This window comes from Lichenostomus cassidix, chromosome 3 (genome assembly GCF_008360975.1).
Source record: "Lichenostomus cassidix isolate B80296 chromosome 3, HeHo_3.0, whole genome shotgun sequence".
Lineage (NCBI taxonomy): Eukaryota > Metazoa > Chordata > Aves > Passeriformes > Meliphagidae > Lichenostomus > Lichenostomus cassidix.
This window is the reverse complement of record NC_139483.1, coordinates 1,259,674-1,276,407: the sequence shown is the minus strand read 5'-3', so window position 1 is coordinate 1,276,407 and position 16,734 is coordinate 1,259,674. Positions and strand designations below refer to the sequence as shown.

The following is a 16,734-nucleotide window of genomic DNA, read 5'->3' as shown; positions in this document are numbered from 1 at the left end:
TTTGTGCATCCCTTTCTGTGCTGTGCTCTCTATATTTTGGTATATAAAAAGTGCTGTGTATCTCAAGAGTGGTAATAGAAAAAAATCATCTAATGATCATATGCAAAGCAATGCTACAAGGGTCTTAGAGCTGTTATTTAAGCAAAACCATAAATATACAATGAACAGTCACATAAAATGCCCAAAGTGTCTCTTCCTAAGATTTCTGCTATGAAAGAGAACAAAACCAGCTCAAACAGTTGAATCAGCCTGCAAACCAGAGCTGCTTTCAGATGTGGGAGCAGATTTCTCTTGGAGTCATTAGTGAGGTCTGACACAACAAAGCAAATGGTTACCAAGGGCTCTGACATCCTGATGATGAGCTGGGAGTGTGCAGCACTCAGGGGACTTTCAGCGGGAACAGGTTCAAGCTTTGGCACCAAAATAGCCCAGTGCCAAGGAGTGAATGTAAAAAAGGAAAGAACGAGCCAGATGGCAATGCCAAAATGAAGGGGAAACCCCGGAGGCTTATGAGACATTATCATGTAGTTTCTGCTTTTACTCCCTTCTCAGTCAGGCCCTCATTGAAAAAGCAAAAAAGTATAATGCTCTTCAAGTACAATAATTAAAATGCAATAGTGTGATTAGACCTACTCTAGTCTGTCATAGATGATCAGGGCATCAGAGTTATTAAAAGGATAAATACGAGAAAATCACCATTTTTTTCTAAAATGGTTATCTAAAAATATATCCAGCACAATCTTTAGACTTTGTTTCCATACATAAAAACACGGTTTTAATAAAATTAACCCATGACTTCCCCTGTCAGCCTTTGACAGCTTTCTCCCCTTGTCAGGGAGGCATACTCACCTCTCTCTTTCAGCTTTGTTTTTGATAGATTTGTCTTGGCTTATGGCTTTGCTGTTCTCCATGGATATTTTAGCCTGGTTGGCACGCATCTCCTTGCTTTCCCTAGGCAAAACCAAACAAAATCATTAGTGCCTAAGATGCAGCTGTTGTGGAGGTCGGGTTCCTCCACACTGTGGTTACATTTTCCTTCAAGTGTTAAGGAAGAGGAAAGAACAAACCACATGAAAATTCCCTCCCCTTGGGCAGAATTTACACGATTTGAGCAGGCATCTAGAGATCTCCATTTGTTCCAGAGAATATAATCTGAAAGATCAGTTTAAAGCATTTTTTACACTCTCAAACACTCCCAGTGTTGTAAAAGGGTATAAAATACTCTTTTCTCCCTAGTATACAAGCTGTCCTAGTATGAGCTAATATCAGCCATTTAGAAAATGCAATTTGTGTTTTAGAACTGCCTGAAACGCTTATAAATCCTGCACTCAGAAGGTAACAGCAATACCAACAGTAATTAATATTTGCTAGTTGTGGTATGAGCTGACAGACTTCCTTTTAAAACTTCTACTTTGGGCCTGAAAAGAATGGTTTAATCCATGCTCAGGCTTGTGTTTGGTTTCTCTTTCTGGCTCAGTGAACTTTTCAGCCTTTTCCTGTGAAACAAAAGAGCTTTTTAAAATTTTTATCAAAGAATTTTGGTGCTTTTTGGCTTTTCCCCCCCCCTCCAGGAGTTCGTCAGGTGAAGCATTTCCTGGATACAGATTTAAAACAGTGGTATCACAGCAAAAATTAGTTTGGGTTCCAAAAGATGTTGTGCTGAGAGCACATTTCATCCCAACAATCCTATCTCCAAATAAAATCTTCTATTTTCTATACTAAAATTGAAGTGATTTTCAAGCACACTGTCTTAAGATGAGTGCTGAAATAATTTATCTTGATTACTGTGCTGAAGTGTATGAAAAAAGTGTAGGTGTTCAAATTGATTTAGCCTGTTTGCATCAGACACAATTTTATAGTGAAAGAAGAGGCTTAGAGGACTATTGTGCATCACTGATGATTTAGAAATGAGGCATTGGCCATGGAAGTGGCTGAAAGGGCCAACACATCATGTTGTTTCCAGCAAAAATACTGTCCCTCCCACAAGCAGTGGTGATTCCTCTGGATTCCAGAGGTAACTGGAAGAAGTGGATGAGCCAGGATGGTAAAGAAAATAAGAAAAGAAAACAGATTCTGAAAAATGTGGCACTGCAAGATTTAGCTGCTGATTCCCTACTGTGGCATAGTGGCTGCACCTCTGAAATTTATGCAAACATGTCTTTTAAAGGGATATTTAACTGTAAGCATGTAAGTCTATCCTTGGAATTTATATATATATTTAGATGACATCAAAGTGCATTAACAGGTTATTTCCTGACACCAGTATTGTTTCAATAAATAGAAATCTCTTATTCTATTAAAAAAACCCCACCCACATAATTTTTCTTTCTCTCAGGTTATTTTATCTGGAGTGATTAATGCCTGTGAATCACAGCCTCATGTCCCCAGTTTCTGAAATACTGCTGGATCACCACATCCAGATCAGTAAAGGCAACTCAGTCTGGGGAGGCAGGGGGCTCAGTACCCCTGGAGTTCAATAAGCTTCAGCTTTTTAGTAGTATCTGCTGCCTTCTGCTTTGTTTTTAAATGAGCTCAAAGCACAGTCCGTAACTGCTTTTGGCGCTGCACATGGAGGGAAAGCACCTTCCCTACAGCAGGCAACTGCAGCATTTTAGATTATTGATCTCTGCTGCAGCCCTGTGCCCTCTGTGGTGATATCCAGCTCATTACCCAGCTCAGGGAGAGGAAAGTTCTGAGAACAGCCTGCTGAGAGCTGCTCCACCTCCCACGCTGCTCTCCCACAGATCCCTTTCTTCCTGGGGACACCTCAATTGTCTCCTGGCCTCAACACATAAATCCATATGTCTTTGTATACACGATATATCACATTGAAAAGTTTACAAATTATGAAGTGTGAAGCCTCTTTGGGGCATTATTATTCACATTTCAATATTTCACAGTCCAAATTCTTCTGAAATATTAATTGATTCAGACACAGTCTTAAATTTGTTTTAAACAGCAAAGTCCCCTGTCTGCACATTTAGGACTTCCACAAGAATTCCCAAATAAGCAGAAACACACTGAATTGCAATGAATAAAGCAGAAAGAATATTGCAGGTTGTTACTCCAGAGACAGCTGAGCAAAGAAAGTTCTCAGTATTTATCAGGATGCAAATTTTCAGATCTGGTTCTTAGCAGTGTTAAACAAAGAGCAAAACATGGACTCAACACAAATGATTTCTAATAAGAAAGCAAGATCCAGTGCTAAGAATGTAAGAATCATATACAAGAAATGATAGACGGCTGTGGCGAGCCATGAGAAATTTTTCTCTCTCCTTGCTGTGTTTTATAAACAAAGATAAAGTTTGGATGTTGTTGAAACGGTTTCTCGAGATATGGACAGTTCAGGCCTGGCCAATCAGCCTGGGGGGGAGGTTTTGAACTGACCAATCTGGGTGACCTTTGAAAGTCTATATAAGTTGAAATTAATTAATAAAAACAGATATTTTGCCACACTGAGGACTGGACTTCTTCTCTCAGCTAGCGGTTCAACAGCAACAGAGGGCTGTTTAAACAATGTACAGATACAGAAATTCTAAACCCAAAGTCTAAAACTATGAGAAAAAAACTTCCAGAAAATTTTAAGTTTTGCCTTAGTGTATATATAATAGCTGTCTGGATTGACAGCTTGTAGCAAAGTTAAGAGAACATGGAAGTATGTACGGAAAAGAAAACACAAAACTTACTTTCAAAGGCCATGTATTAGTAAATCTTCTAAGCATCCTGATGAATTTCAAGTAGGATAGAAGAAAAGACTCACCAAAAAAAAAAAAAGTGATGTGATTTTCTGGGCTGATGCAGTGAAGTATGATTTAGAGATACAGCACCAAGGACTGCACCCTCCTCTGGCTAATAACTTTTGAATGATGAATTTGTATTATAATTTAACAGGTTTTGGGCTTCATATTTGACTGGGTATGGTTTTCATGATAGCTTGAAGAGATGGGCTAACACAGAGATTAACACAAGGATGAGCTCAGTATAAGCCTTTCGCTGGGACAATTCTCTGTTGGATGGAAAGCTTGCAGGTCCCAGCATGTGTTTTCTCTGATGCAAAGATAAGCTGTTTTTTTCACTCAGGAATTAAAAAAATCATTTCAATTCCTTCTTCAAATATGATTTACTTATTTCTTTTCCCCTTTGATTTTTATGTGAAAGTTACTGAAGACAAATACATGTGAATGTCCATGTGAATGCGTATGTGTGTGTGTATATATACACACACACACATATATATATGTATGTGTACACAGATATTTTATATTCATATCCTATTAGGCTGCTTTGGATAATAGAACATAGGATAAAAAAATTATTCCTCTACTTACCACCATTTTTAGCACTGTGACTATGATGTGTATTTAATTTCATTTGATTTCAAATAGGCAGGATGGTTAATTACAAAAGCAGGAGTGTCACGTAGCATCTTCTCTGTGATTACAGCAGGATATTGTATGAAGATAAAACATCAGTCTAATGTAGATTATCCTGCAAACCCTTCTGATCTCACTTTTTATGGATCTTTCTTATAGCCACCAGTGCTGCAAACATGAGTCCACAGCTGACAGCAACTCCAAAGGGTATTTCCATATTCCATACCTCTCCATTTCCATCCTCTGAATTGAAGTTCCTGGGTAAAGTCAATGCAAACTACCAATGCTTCCTCACCCCTGCTGCCTTTAGTGAAGTTCAGATGATCTAAAACAGCTAAGAAGCCGCATCTACCTAAACCTCATATGGTCACTTTTACTCCTACCCAGCATTCAGCCCAGTGCCTTTGGCGGCAGTACAGCATCTGTCAATGCAAAAAACTAGAGCATTATACAGAGCAGATCTAAACCAAGCCCTCATGATCAGGCAGCACTGCCCTGCTCACCTGTCATGGGAAAATTTCAGCTGCTGTGTTTGTTGTTCATGAGCATTGATGAGCAGTTTCTTCAGCAGCTCACACTGCTGGTTCAAGTGCAAGTCGCGGATTTCTTGCTCCTCGGCGCTGTGCGTGTTGATCATCTCGGACCACTCCTTGGTGTGCTGAGCCACGATCTCTTTGACCTGCAGAGAGGGAACACCAGCTCGGTTAGAGGCTCCCAGATGGATCAGCTCTTCCTGCTGCTGAAGGGGATGTAAAGACAGTCAAGACACAGGTTATAAAGAATGCAGCTGAACTGGGAAAAATGAAGTTGCACAAATGAAGTTGTTTCACAGATAACAAAGCCCCTGAGGTCACTCCTGGGTGTTATAAAAACGCATGTAAAGCAACCCCTACTATTCAGACACTATTATCTATAGTGCCCTGAAAACACTGACTGAATAAATAGGCTCTTCACTGTACCACCATTGTTTTAAAACCTTCTCTAACACTGAGTTCATAATAAAACAGTTTCATGCTTTTGTTGCCAAGAAAAAGATATATATTAAAAGTACTGAACTTAACAATGGAAAAACCTAGTGAGGAGGATTTCTCTGAGAGCTTAAAGATAGCTTTTGATTTTGTGGAGACAGTTTCACAAACACAGAGCGCTTCCGGAGAAATCCTGTATTTAGTACAACCTGAATCTGAAGCTGGGCTACGCATCATTGTTTTATATTCATTAAATCAGCAAGGTGTCTGACAAGTATTCTTCTCTTGCTTATCTCCTAAGACTCACAAGAATAATGAGATTAAAGTTTTGGAATGCTTCCAAGAGACAGTATTAAGAAGCCTAAATCACCAGAGTTGTTATTATAATAATATATCGCACTCATTGATTTTGAAAATAAGGTAATAGAAAGATACGTTTTATTAACCTTTAATAATTATCTCTGGGCATTTTGACATGCTATCCTACTTTTCCATAAATGGTATACAAAATGCGCCTCCTAATAAATCTATTTTCAGGTAATTATTTCAAATGCAACCAAAAGCATCTGGGTCATCTTCTACGAAAGCAAACTTGATCCTTTATATGAAAAATTGCCACCATTTTGCTTAGAAAGTGAGGGAATGATGCCAGTATTTTAGCTGTGGGCCCACATCTCTGCATAATGAAGAACAGACTCCCTTGCATGCAATGGTGAGGGTGAAAAAAAAAGGAGATTTTATCAGCCCCAGTCTCCATCCTGCCTTGGAGATGCTCCTCTGAAGGGTCTCTTACATAAAGCCCATGAATAAATGAGACTAATAAAGAGGGAATCTAATGAAAAGAAAAAAGGAGTAATTTTGGAACAGATCAGGTTGATTACCACTACCTGAAAGCCAGATTTGCACTTAACTATAGCTAAATAGTGGTCTCATATCCAAACAGGTATAAGCAGCTGATAGAGAGCAGTCTGGAATTTTATACAGAAAACAACAAAAGTCTTTTGAGGCAGAAGTTGGTATGACTAACACAGGTCCAATTCATTGGGGGTTTAGAGTCAGTGTGCTTCCAGCAAAATGAGCCATGCTGATTTTTGGGGAAGTATACTACTAAGCCCAGAGCCTGTCATCTATGAAATGATATGAAGGATGTGGTGCAGTTAGTGGGAGTAGTATTCTTCATAAGGTGTTCATAAGTACAGCTTTCAGAAAAAAACCCCATGAGGATTCAGTTTTAAAACGAGTTAAAATAAATGCTTGGATGTATGGAAAGAAGAGATATTTAATTCTTCAGATCGAGTTTTTGAAAGATTGAGGGGCAGATATCATCTCTGGCATCCACCTAAGGCACTTCAGTTTGGGCCAAGTTTTGTGCTGCTGATGTGGAAATGTGGCCAGTTCCAAAGCAGGATTTATCACTCCAATACCCTCTGGAAATGCCCTCTTACATCTCCAGGGCCTCAAGCACCAAGACACTTGAGTTAGGTTGCATGAATCTCCTTTCAACAGTGACCTCAGCTGGCTTTATCAACCTCAAGGGAGACCCAGGATGGACTTAGGAGAGCTAAAAGTCATGGCTGAAGTGTTCAGGAAAACACATTCCTTATTTATTTTCAATGTAGAGATTCCAGATGGAGTCAGCTCCATCCACGATTTGAATTAAAAATAGTACAGGTAGATTGATTCAAAGTCCTGGGTGTAATTTGGAGCAAAGCAGAAAAGGGACTGTACACTCAGAAAACTCCCACAGTCACAATGTTAGAAATTATTAATATTTCAAAACCACAAGTGCTGTTATGTGGCTCAGGGAGCAGGCCAAGGCATTCCAGTAAACAAAAGAGAGTTTGCTTTTGTTTAAAGCCTCCTTACGCTGTAGAGAAAATACAAAACAAACTTTGCATAAAAAAGAAGCATGACAATAAAACAGTGAAACAAACACATATAAATAGTGGAATCCATGGTGAAAGCAAGTATTTTGTGACTTAGCTGCAAAGAGCATTTACAAAGCACAAACCAACACAGAGAAACAAAGACTTAAGGGGTCATTGCAAATGAATAATGGGTTATTGGTTTTTAAAGGGTGAATGTTATAAACCACAGAAGAACCTGAAGACAGGAATTCTGAATCTCAGGTACACTGATACCAGAAAATCATATCATACCATATCATGAAGAATTACTGAGTCCAACTCACAAAGAAAAACCCTGCAAGGTGACAGTGGGGTAATACTTAGATAAAGTATTTAATCTAAGAAGGAAGTAATAATCAGAAAAACACCCTGCCTGTGTTCATGGACAGATGTGCTGTGATGTGCTGCTAATTCCAGAAGCAGCATGCAGTCTACATATCCACCAAGGCAGAAGTCTCATTTCAGGTACAGCAAGATATAACCTGACAAGAAGGATGTAAGGGATGTGCCAAACACCAGTTACGAGAATTTAAAAACCCAATTTGACTCAGATTCAGAAGAACTTAGAACTCATGGCCCTTAAATCATCTGAAATCCAATTTTGCTGCAGATCTGTGATACACTTCAAAGTTCAGCTGTAGTAAATTCCGAGAACATCCCTGCTTTTCTCCAATTTATTAGCAGCATAGTTGAAATGACTATTTAATTTTCACTGGGCTGTGCTCTTGTCCTACTTTTTGCTATTAAGGCAGTGTTGCTTGTCTGAAAGGATAGGAAAAATAACCATTAGCTAACTTCTTTCTTTCCTGTTCTGTAGACTGTGTTTGCAAGCCTGTCCTTTCATCTGTCCCTACACTGGGCCTAAGAGACTAATTAAAATACTGATAAGGAACCTTCTTTTGCACAGCATATATGGAAGAAGTTTGTTTAGTTACTAAGTTCAAGCAGGAACGATCTTTGAAGTAATCTTTCCTTTTTTTTTCTTTTCATCCTCTGCCCGCTTGATATTGGGACCTACTTTCCTAGGCAGGGGAGTAATTTGCATTTGCTAGGTTAATTGTGTGTGAAGTACATGCTGAGACATTCAGATTTAATTTCAATACTTTATGTCAAACTCAGGCTGGATGTTTCCTCATGACAGGAGGAGTTTTGGAGAGGAAAAAGTCTCTTGGCGCTAAAGGTGTGTACAGGCACGTTGAGGCACAGAGCTGTACTGGAGGACATGAGCTGTAATTAAAGATGAATTATGTTCCAATCTGATATCAAAATTAGTGGGCCAAATGCTGAGAAATGCTGAACAACTGTTAATTAATCAAACTCCCACTATATCAGTGTAATGCATTCAGCATCTCACAGTTTCATCTAATTTAATTGCACCTACCTTCTAAGATAAAAGTTAATTTCCCAATGGTCTTGAGCACTGTTTTCCAACCTGTTGTTTGCAAACCTTTGAATGATCTCCAGGAATAATTCAAGGGCCCACACACAGCAGTGGAAACAAAAGAGGTTGGTAAATAATATGGACAATTTGGATGGAGCCACAGAGAGCAGGACTTTGAAAATCATTAGAGGAAACCACAGAGGGAGATGACTGACAGAGGAGTTCTTTGGGAATTATCCAATAATCAGAAGCTTGGAACTTCAAGTCTTACATTTCAAATCTTACAATTAAGTCTCCTTTCAAAATGTCATCCTAAAACCTGACATGGGAGTGGACAAAAAAATGCATCTTTTTTTCCAGGTATGGATTAAATTAAAGTTTGAAAGCAGGATTTTGAAAGGAACAGAGCTCAGAAGCTGAATATATTTGTGGAAAGGGAGAACATGAGTCACATTTATTGGATTTGGAAGATTAATGAACATTTGGATGTTCCTTGTGTACAAATGACACTTCACTCCAGACTGGTGTGGCAGTCTGACACAGGTGAGAGAGAGATCACAGCAAAGAAATTTCTGTATAATGTAACTTCAAATTTGTGTTGGAGCTTATGTGTGGATGACTGGGAGCCAGTGCTCCTCAGAGAGTTTGTTCCACTAAGAGAGGAATGAATTTTTTATTTTTTACGTGAGCAGATTTGCTTTTATTTAAGGAAAGGGTTCTGGCCTTTTCAAAAGGGAAGACGATAGGGAGATATAAGAGTACTTTAGATGTAGCAAACCTAGGGGGTTTGCTACATCTACAGCTGAGAGGGCAGCAACAAGAAAGCAAACCTTGTTTAGAAAACCAAGATCTTCTCCACATGAAATAGTAAAACCAAAGACCAAAGTTAAAAGAAGGCAAGACAAAAATGAACTTATTCTAGCCTCAAAGATGTGTTTGTGTGTATTTTCTATTCTTGTCTGATTCTTTTCAGAGGTTTCAGCTTTCCCGGGGGTCAGTCTGCAGTACTCTTCTCCCTCCACATGATTTTGTACATGGATGAGCCTTCTGGTGCCCCTGCCACCCTCTGTTCTGGATATCTTTCCAAAACATGAGTGCATGTCAACAAGCCCAGGAGAAAACTTCCAAAGGAAATAGGAAGTCACTGAACACAGTAGGGGGATGAAAGTACAGAGGAAAGAGCTCTAAGCAGCTCCATGTGAGCCATGAGCTTGAGATCAGCTTTTTCAAATTAACTGAGGTTGAGTCCCAGGGCACTTTAACTCCACAGGACCTTGGGCAAAACAAACCAAGTAAGCAAAAAAACCTTGGGCCAAAAACTCCACTAGAAATAAGGCATTTGGTTAGAGAGCAACTTGGACTACCCATTCCCTAAGAAACAGATTACCAAGGCTACAGTGCCAATGATGGAAAATTAAATAGAAACTTCTTTATGTATATATTTTGGGAATGTATTTAGCGTCCAAATTTCATATAACACATATTCTCTTTGTTTAACTAGAACTAACACAAATGACCAGTTTCACTTCATGAGGCACGAATATGGCGCTTTCTTAAAAAATTTCAAAACAGCAGGAAATTGACGTTGCTTTAAAAAAATTTTTTAAGAAACACTTTTAGACCCTCAATTACACCCATTCTTCTCAACATGTTATTATTGCCAAAAACTATTCATATGCGTCCAAGAAAATTAACTACCACTTGGGTCTCAAAATCCCTCTTTCAGAAGTTGCATGTGTTAAAATTGGCTGTTTGCTTACCTTAGATTTGTGATCTGATGTTAGTGTCTGAATTTTAATTTCCGTTTCTTTCTTCAATTCAACACAATTACTTCCTCTAAAAAAAAGGAAAATTGCAAATGTGTGCCACAAGTTAAATGTCTCCCCATTCAGTCAGCTCTTACTAATTAAAATGTTAATCAAAGCTGAAGTGTTGCACCGTGTTGGAATGAAATTATTTCTTCTGGCAACTCATTCACAACTTACAAAATATTGTTGGATTAATGATCATTCCATTCAAACACCACATGATTAATTCTAGATTGGCCCAGCAGTTATTCTGTTGCTGAGGATGTCAAAGCATCTCCATTTATGATACTTGGTTCCTTTTTCAGGCTTAAAATACCTTGCCAAGAGAAACCAGTTTCCGCCTGAAATCTTACAGGCCTATTCAGTGCCTTGCCATGATTTTACACTCAGTTTTAAAAGTAGTTTTGTTACTGATATTTAGTTTGAGGTGGAGAGAATGAAGTAATTAAAATAATTACCTCACAGGGTAATTTGGGTGTACTACAACTGAGCACCCATAGAAAATGTCCCTCAGTGAGAATAAGTGAATGGGTTGCAAAAGAGAAGCCTGGAATAAAACAGTGTCTCGAGAAGTCTATTTGAACACCACTGTAATATTTCTGTGTTGGATTATCCACTGATGTAAGGCAATGCAACTGCACTGTCTGGACAGGGACACGTTCATTTATCATCTGCAACTAGCCCTAATAAGGATGGCCATTGCTTGACTGCAGTAATCCACGTTAATCCACGTTTGCTCCAGAAAAGGAGATTTATGAAACTCTTAACAAGTTTAAATCCTATTTTCATATCAAAGTACTGCTAAACTCATGGAAGTTAGCCGACAGTTTTATCATCAAACAGTACCAGGAAAGCCCTTACTGAAAATAGTGTGGCATGTGTTTTCCCAAGGGCCACCAGTCATTTTCTAGCCAGAGCAAGGGAAATTTTGTAGATATTTCTATCACTGATTTGACACCTTGGAAGCAATCTAAAGCCATAGACAGAGGTTTTGACCACTGCTACCTCTGCCTGAAAGGGAAGTGTGTTTGATTACACTGTGATCAGGTGTGGCTGTAATGGAATCCTTGACTTGTTTTTCAGTATGAAAGACATTGATTCTTAGGTGAATCAGACATACTTTATCCCAAAATAGCCTAATTAGCTCCATCACTGGACTCCTCAGAATCCCAGACATCCAAACCACCTGGAAATGCACCTTTCATCATACCCCAAGGCAACTTCCAGCCAGTCTGGCCACTGGACAGAATGGGAATTATCCCCCAGCCGCAGAGGCAGAGTCTGTGGTTAAACCATGGAGTCACAGCTCCATGGGGAACAAATATTCAGGGAGAGCCCAAGCCAGTGTCACCTACCCATGCTCACACACACACACACACACACACACTTACACTTGAATTTCTGGATAGTCCAATAAGTCAGAAGGATCTTCCCATGCCCTCACTCCAATTCAGAGTGGGAACACAACCATACCTATCCCCATATGCCTCTCTGAGATTTGTAAGCATTTGAAGTGTATGACAGAAATAGCACAGGGAGTGAAATCCTGTCCATCTGTCAGCGAATTAGCATGTGATTAAAAAATCCTACTTTGCTGAACAATGTGCAGTTGACATTTGTCACACCATGTGGCAGAAATGGACCACACAAAAAAACTGCTCAACTAGATCAGAAGAGAAAGTTGTCTTTACACCTATCAAAGGCCTTTTTGTCAGGAAATAATCTGACAATTTCCATATGAACGCCTTAAAAACACATTTTACAAGTTCTCTTACAACTTTTATTGCTTGCAAAAGCTCCAGAATGATAGCCAGGGAAATGGAGCATGTCCTGTAGTCACTGAACCCAGGACTCTGGATTCATCAGATCATTTAAGTTCAATAAAATTTAAAAGTGTCAATCAATGTGTTTCCTTTTAAGCATGTCCTTTAATACACTGCACAGCTGGGGTGAGCATAAGTACCTCACAGAATGGGCTTTCAGAGCTCACCTTGAAGGAAACCCTTCAAATATTTTGATATGGCATTAAAAACTGTTTTCACAGAAAGTCTGTGTTGATACTGATTTTGATTTGGCTGTTAATTAGATGGCAACAGTTATTCGTGTATGACTGAAAGAGCCATCAGGTGCCTGAGAGCTCTGGAGTCAACGGAAAGTATGGAATCACGGTAAGGAACACTATTTGGCTTTGCACTGCTTCTGGAGTGGTCAGTTCCATTTTTTTTTTTTTTAACTCATAATATGGAGCTATCATAAAGGCTTTGGTATCCATGGAAGAAGTGCTATAAAATTTTTTAAAAGTGCTGCAAGTAGCCAATGAAGTGACCTCAAACTGGGAATCAAATTATCAGCTGTTCTGATACTTGTACCATTTGGCGGTACTCTGGACAGCATTGTTATCCAGAGCTTCCCAAGATTTATTGCACAGGGACAGCCATTTCCACCCTTAACTTCCTGACACACCTTCCTTGCTTGTTTTGTCTGGACAGGCAGAGGCACTGGCTCCTTCTCAGGCCAACAAACACTGGAGCACAGGGAAACCTTTCTGCCCTCACAATAATTATGGTGCAATGCCCAGAGTTCACTTCACTGCCACTGTAGTAAATAACCTGACTAATTAAAAATCCAGCTGTATCAGTAACCTTCTGCTGTGTTGTAGTCAATGAAATTGAATCAAAGTCACATTAAAATAATCCGTCCTGTAGTTGTCTCCTTTCTGTTTGGAAAAGTAGTGATTTTCTGGAAGAAACGTCTTAGTTAGCTTAGAAGTATTTGTGTGCTTACAGTTCTCCTGTCTTGGACAAAAAAAGCACAGCATGAACTGTGAGCTTTCAATAATTTAGTGAGGAGAATTCTCTTTACCTTCTTTGCTTCTGACACTTCTATTTCTGTTTCTTTGCCAGTTTACAACAGGCACAGACAAAAACCACCATTCTAAATAATTAATATAAAAAGTATTCTTGGAAGAATCCAGTGCCAAAGAGGCATCTATGTTCAGCATTCACTGAGTGAGTTGCTGCCAGCTGCTGTTGCCAGATGACAACAATATGAAATTAAGAGCAACTATTAGCATAGCTGGATATGGAACCGAAGTAATTCCGGCTGTCTCCATGACATTGCAGTGGCAGGGTGAAAGGTGGAGGGGAGAAACTGTTGCCAGACGAGCAAGAAAACAGCAGGTCCTGCTACTTAATTCCAAATTAGAATTAGGCATTTTATTAAAGTCATCAGCATCTTCCAGTAAGTAAGACTGATCTATCCCACCTGAGGATCTATAGGTTTTTTGTCAAGAAGAAACTTCAACTTAACAGCACAGCAAAAGTCCATTATTTTAAAACATTCAGGATTTAAAAGCCAACTTTTTGCCCAAAATCAAGTCATTGCTGCTTTCTGGTCATTAGAACTGTTGAGGACCTTAGTCTGCTCCCACTGAACATGACAGTGATATTGCCTGGGGAGTGCAGTGAGACCAGACCAGATCACAGAAAGAAAAATTTGACACAACTCCATTTCTTTTACTTTTAAAACTCTGATAGCAGAAGAGTAGAGAAAGGCAGAGTGAGTGCAGCATTTATGGCCCTTTGCTAGAGCTCTTTTTCAGGTTGATGCAGGATGCTGGTTCAAGCTGCAACAACCTTTTGATGAACACTTTATTCCGGACCACAAAAATGTAACATAAAAAATCTATTTTAAGTCTAAAGAAAAGTAATTTAAAATAATATCTTACCCCTTCTTCTTGATTGCCTTCTCCAACATTTTCTCATATGATACCTTTTCTTTATCATATTGGGCCACTATTTTGTCAATCTGCGTGCAGTGCAACTTCTGCATGGCGCTGTGCTCCTGGAAAACAGCAGGACCTTACCATTAGGCTGCTGGATTGTTATGTTCAATTTCCTTACAGGGTAAGAAGTACCAGTGTATGATCAGACAGCTTTGACACTGGTCACCTGGCAGAGGAGCACAGTTATCTACGGAAGGGGAGGAAAAAACTTTTCCTGTGATAGAAAGATGACTCACTAACACACATTACACACTTGAGTGTGCATACAGACAGTTCCTTTCCATTACAAGGCTGTGCCAGAAACAACAAAATTCACTTAGTGTTTACATGTACAGTTCATTCTTGAGCTTAACTTTATATTCTCCTTTATCAGAACAGCAACTCATAATGATGCAAATATTTGACCAGCAAGGAGAGCACTAAATATTGATTTTACACTACAATAGGAAAAATGGTTCTTTCATTTATGTTATTTTATTAATACCCAATTGCCCCACATTTTATCTAATCATGGCAAAAAGAACTTCCTTAATTAATATGGCTTCATCCACGACTTTATCTCTATTTTTTATAGCTCTTTTTGCATCTATTCTACACTTGCTATTCTACTGCTCTTTATTATTATTTTCTACACACCTTTGCCTTATCACTGTTTCTTCCTCTAAAAATGCTACTTAAATGCTTTTACACTCACGTTTACAAAATCATTAATAGAAATGCTGCAATGCTTTAAAAAATCTAGCACTGAGCTGTATCCCAGCGCTCCAACATCTGCCAAGCACTTCCCTAGGGAACACATACAGCTTCCAAGTGCTGCATTTAGAGTGGGGAACTGAATTTCTGTTCCACAGAGGATTTAAAGGGAAACAAACTGACTCTGTCAATATTAAAACATGCCAGCCTCACCAGGGGGTATTTACACTGACTAACCCAGCAGGGAAAAATACAGACAGTGAAAAGAATGTCTCAAGCTTGACAGCACCTGTGGCTAGCACAGGTTTTTCCCATGAGAAATTTTCTTGTGTTTTATAAATAAAGATAAAGTTTGGATGTTGTTGGAACAGTGTCCCAGAACTTGGACAGTGCAGGCCTGGCCAATCAGGCCTGGGGGAAGGCTTCTGACTGACCAATCTGGGTGACTTTTGAGAACTCTATATATGTGATGAAATCAAAACAATAAAGGTCATTCCTTCTTGCCACTGAGAACTGGTGCCTTCATTACTCTGCTAGCTGCTCAACAGCGACAAGCACCAACCAGCCACAGGTGAAATAACTGAGAGCACCTCAAACTACCCACTCCTCTCTAAGTGAGCAGAACTATCCAACCCTTGCCATGAAAGACTAAGCACAAACTTTGCAAAGCATGAGACATCTGCCCACTCCATAATCTAGGAGGGCACGTCATGCAGAGCTAGAATTGCTGCTTTTCCCTAAGGACAACCACCATTTAAGCCCTCACACTTTATCACAAGCCCACTGAAACATTCTGCAGATCCCCTCTACTGTTCTACATACTGATCTACGTACTACTCATACACATCTCTTGCATCTGAAACATTGTGGACCATATCCCCCTCATTCCCTTCCCTGGTCTTCCTCCCCATTTGAGCTGGTTTTCTGTCTATGCTCAGAAGAAAATCCATCACACCACAAACTTCTGTCAAGATTCCAAGAAATACGAGTGGTTTTTTGTAGCATCTTTTGTTTTAAAATGCAAAGTTTCAGTTGGTAACATTCTAGGTTGATGCAGAATATGTTTGCAGGTAAAAGTCTCCTCAGGCAGGTTCTCATGATTTCCTCAAGTCCACTGAATCTGCACACCTTTTACATGAATATATTTCAACATTTTATGTCATTACAAACTGAAGCCACAGTTCTCCCACTGTTCCAAGAGGCCACCTAATTGGTGTAAAAATACTCAAATCACAGCAAGAGTATCCATGGGAAAAGAATAAAGAGTCATATACTGTTCCATTTGGGGGGGTGTGCAGAAATCCCAGCTCAGTCTATTAAGGGGAAGAGGAAATAAATTCCCATTCTACAAACAGTTATTTCTGCCTGCTATCACCCTAATGCCACACAAATACTGTGTACAACTGAAAACAGAGGTCTGAAAGACTCTCATTACAGAATACAAGAAGGAGGACATAAAAAGAAGGAACTAACATTTCCAATACCCTACAGTCTCATAGTCTTTTGTACTCTTGCTTTTGCATTGTGAAATGGAGATTTTCTTTTAATGTTCTTTTTTACTGGGCTTTAATTCAAACTGTACATATTTTCAATGTCAATATGAATGTGTAGGAAATTAATTTTGGGATTAATATTAATTATGCAATTCTAGTTACTGTCTAGAACCTTATTAAATTCCTCAAGGGGTACTTGTGACTATCCCTGCTGTGCCTGGAACCACTAAAACTGCACACAACAATCCTCTTGTGCTGCTGACTGGCAGAGAACATATCAAGGTAATCCCTCACTACCCTTCCTCTTCTGTCTAGTCCAAAAAGCAC

At 39.2% G+C, this 16,734-nt stretch overlaps 1 protein-coding gene across 13 annotated transcripts in view; it reads right to left on the bottom strand.

The window, feature by feature from the left end:
* PLCB4 (phospholipase C beta 4) overlaps window positions 1-16,734 on the bottom strand; it is a 185,525-nt gene that overhangs the window by 7,635 nt on the left and 161,156 nt on the right. For all 13 annotated transcript variants that reach the window (XM_085053980.1, XM_085053984.1, XM_085053977.1 and 10 more), the window contains 4 exons: window positions 14,165-14,280; window positions 10,390-10,465; window positions 4,877-5,052; window positions 850-951 (listed from right to left, as the gene is read on the bottom strand). In XM_085053980.1, the coding sequence (XP_084910106.1) occupies window positions 850-951; window positions 4,877-5,052; window positions 10,390-10,465; window positions 14,165-14,280 (470 nt within the window). The remainder of the gene's footprint in view (window positions 1-849; window positions 952-4,876; window positions 5,053-10,389; window positions 10,466-14,164; window positions 14,281-16,734) is intronic.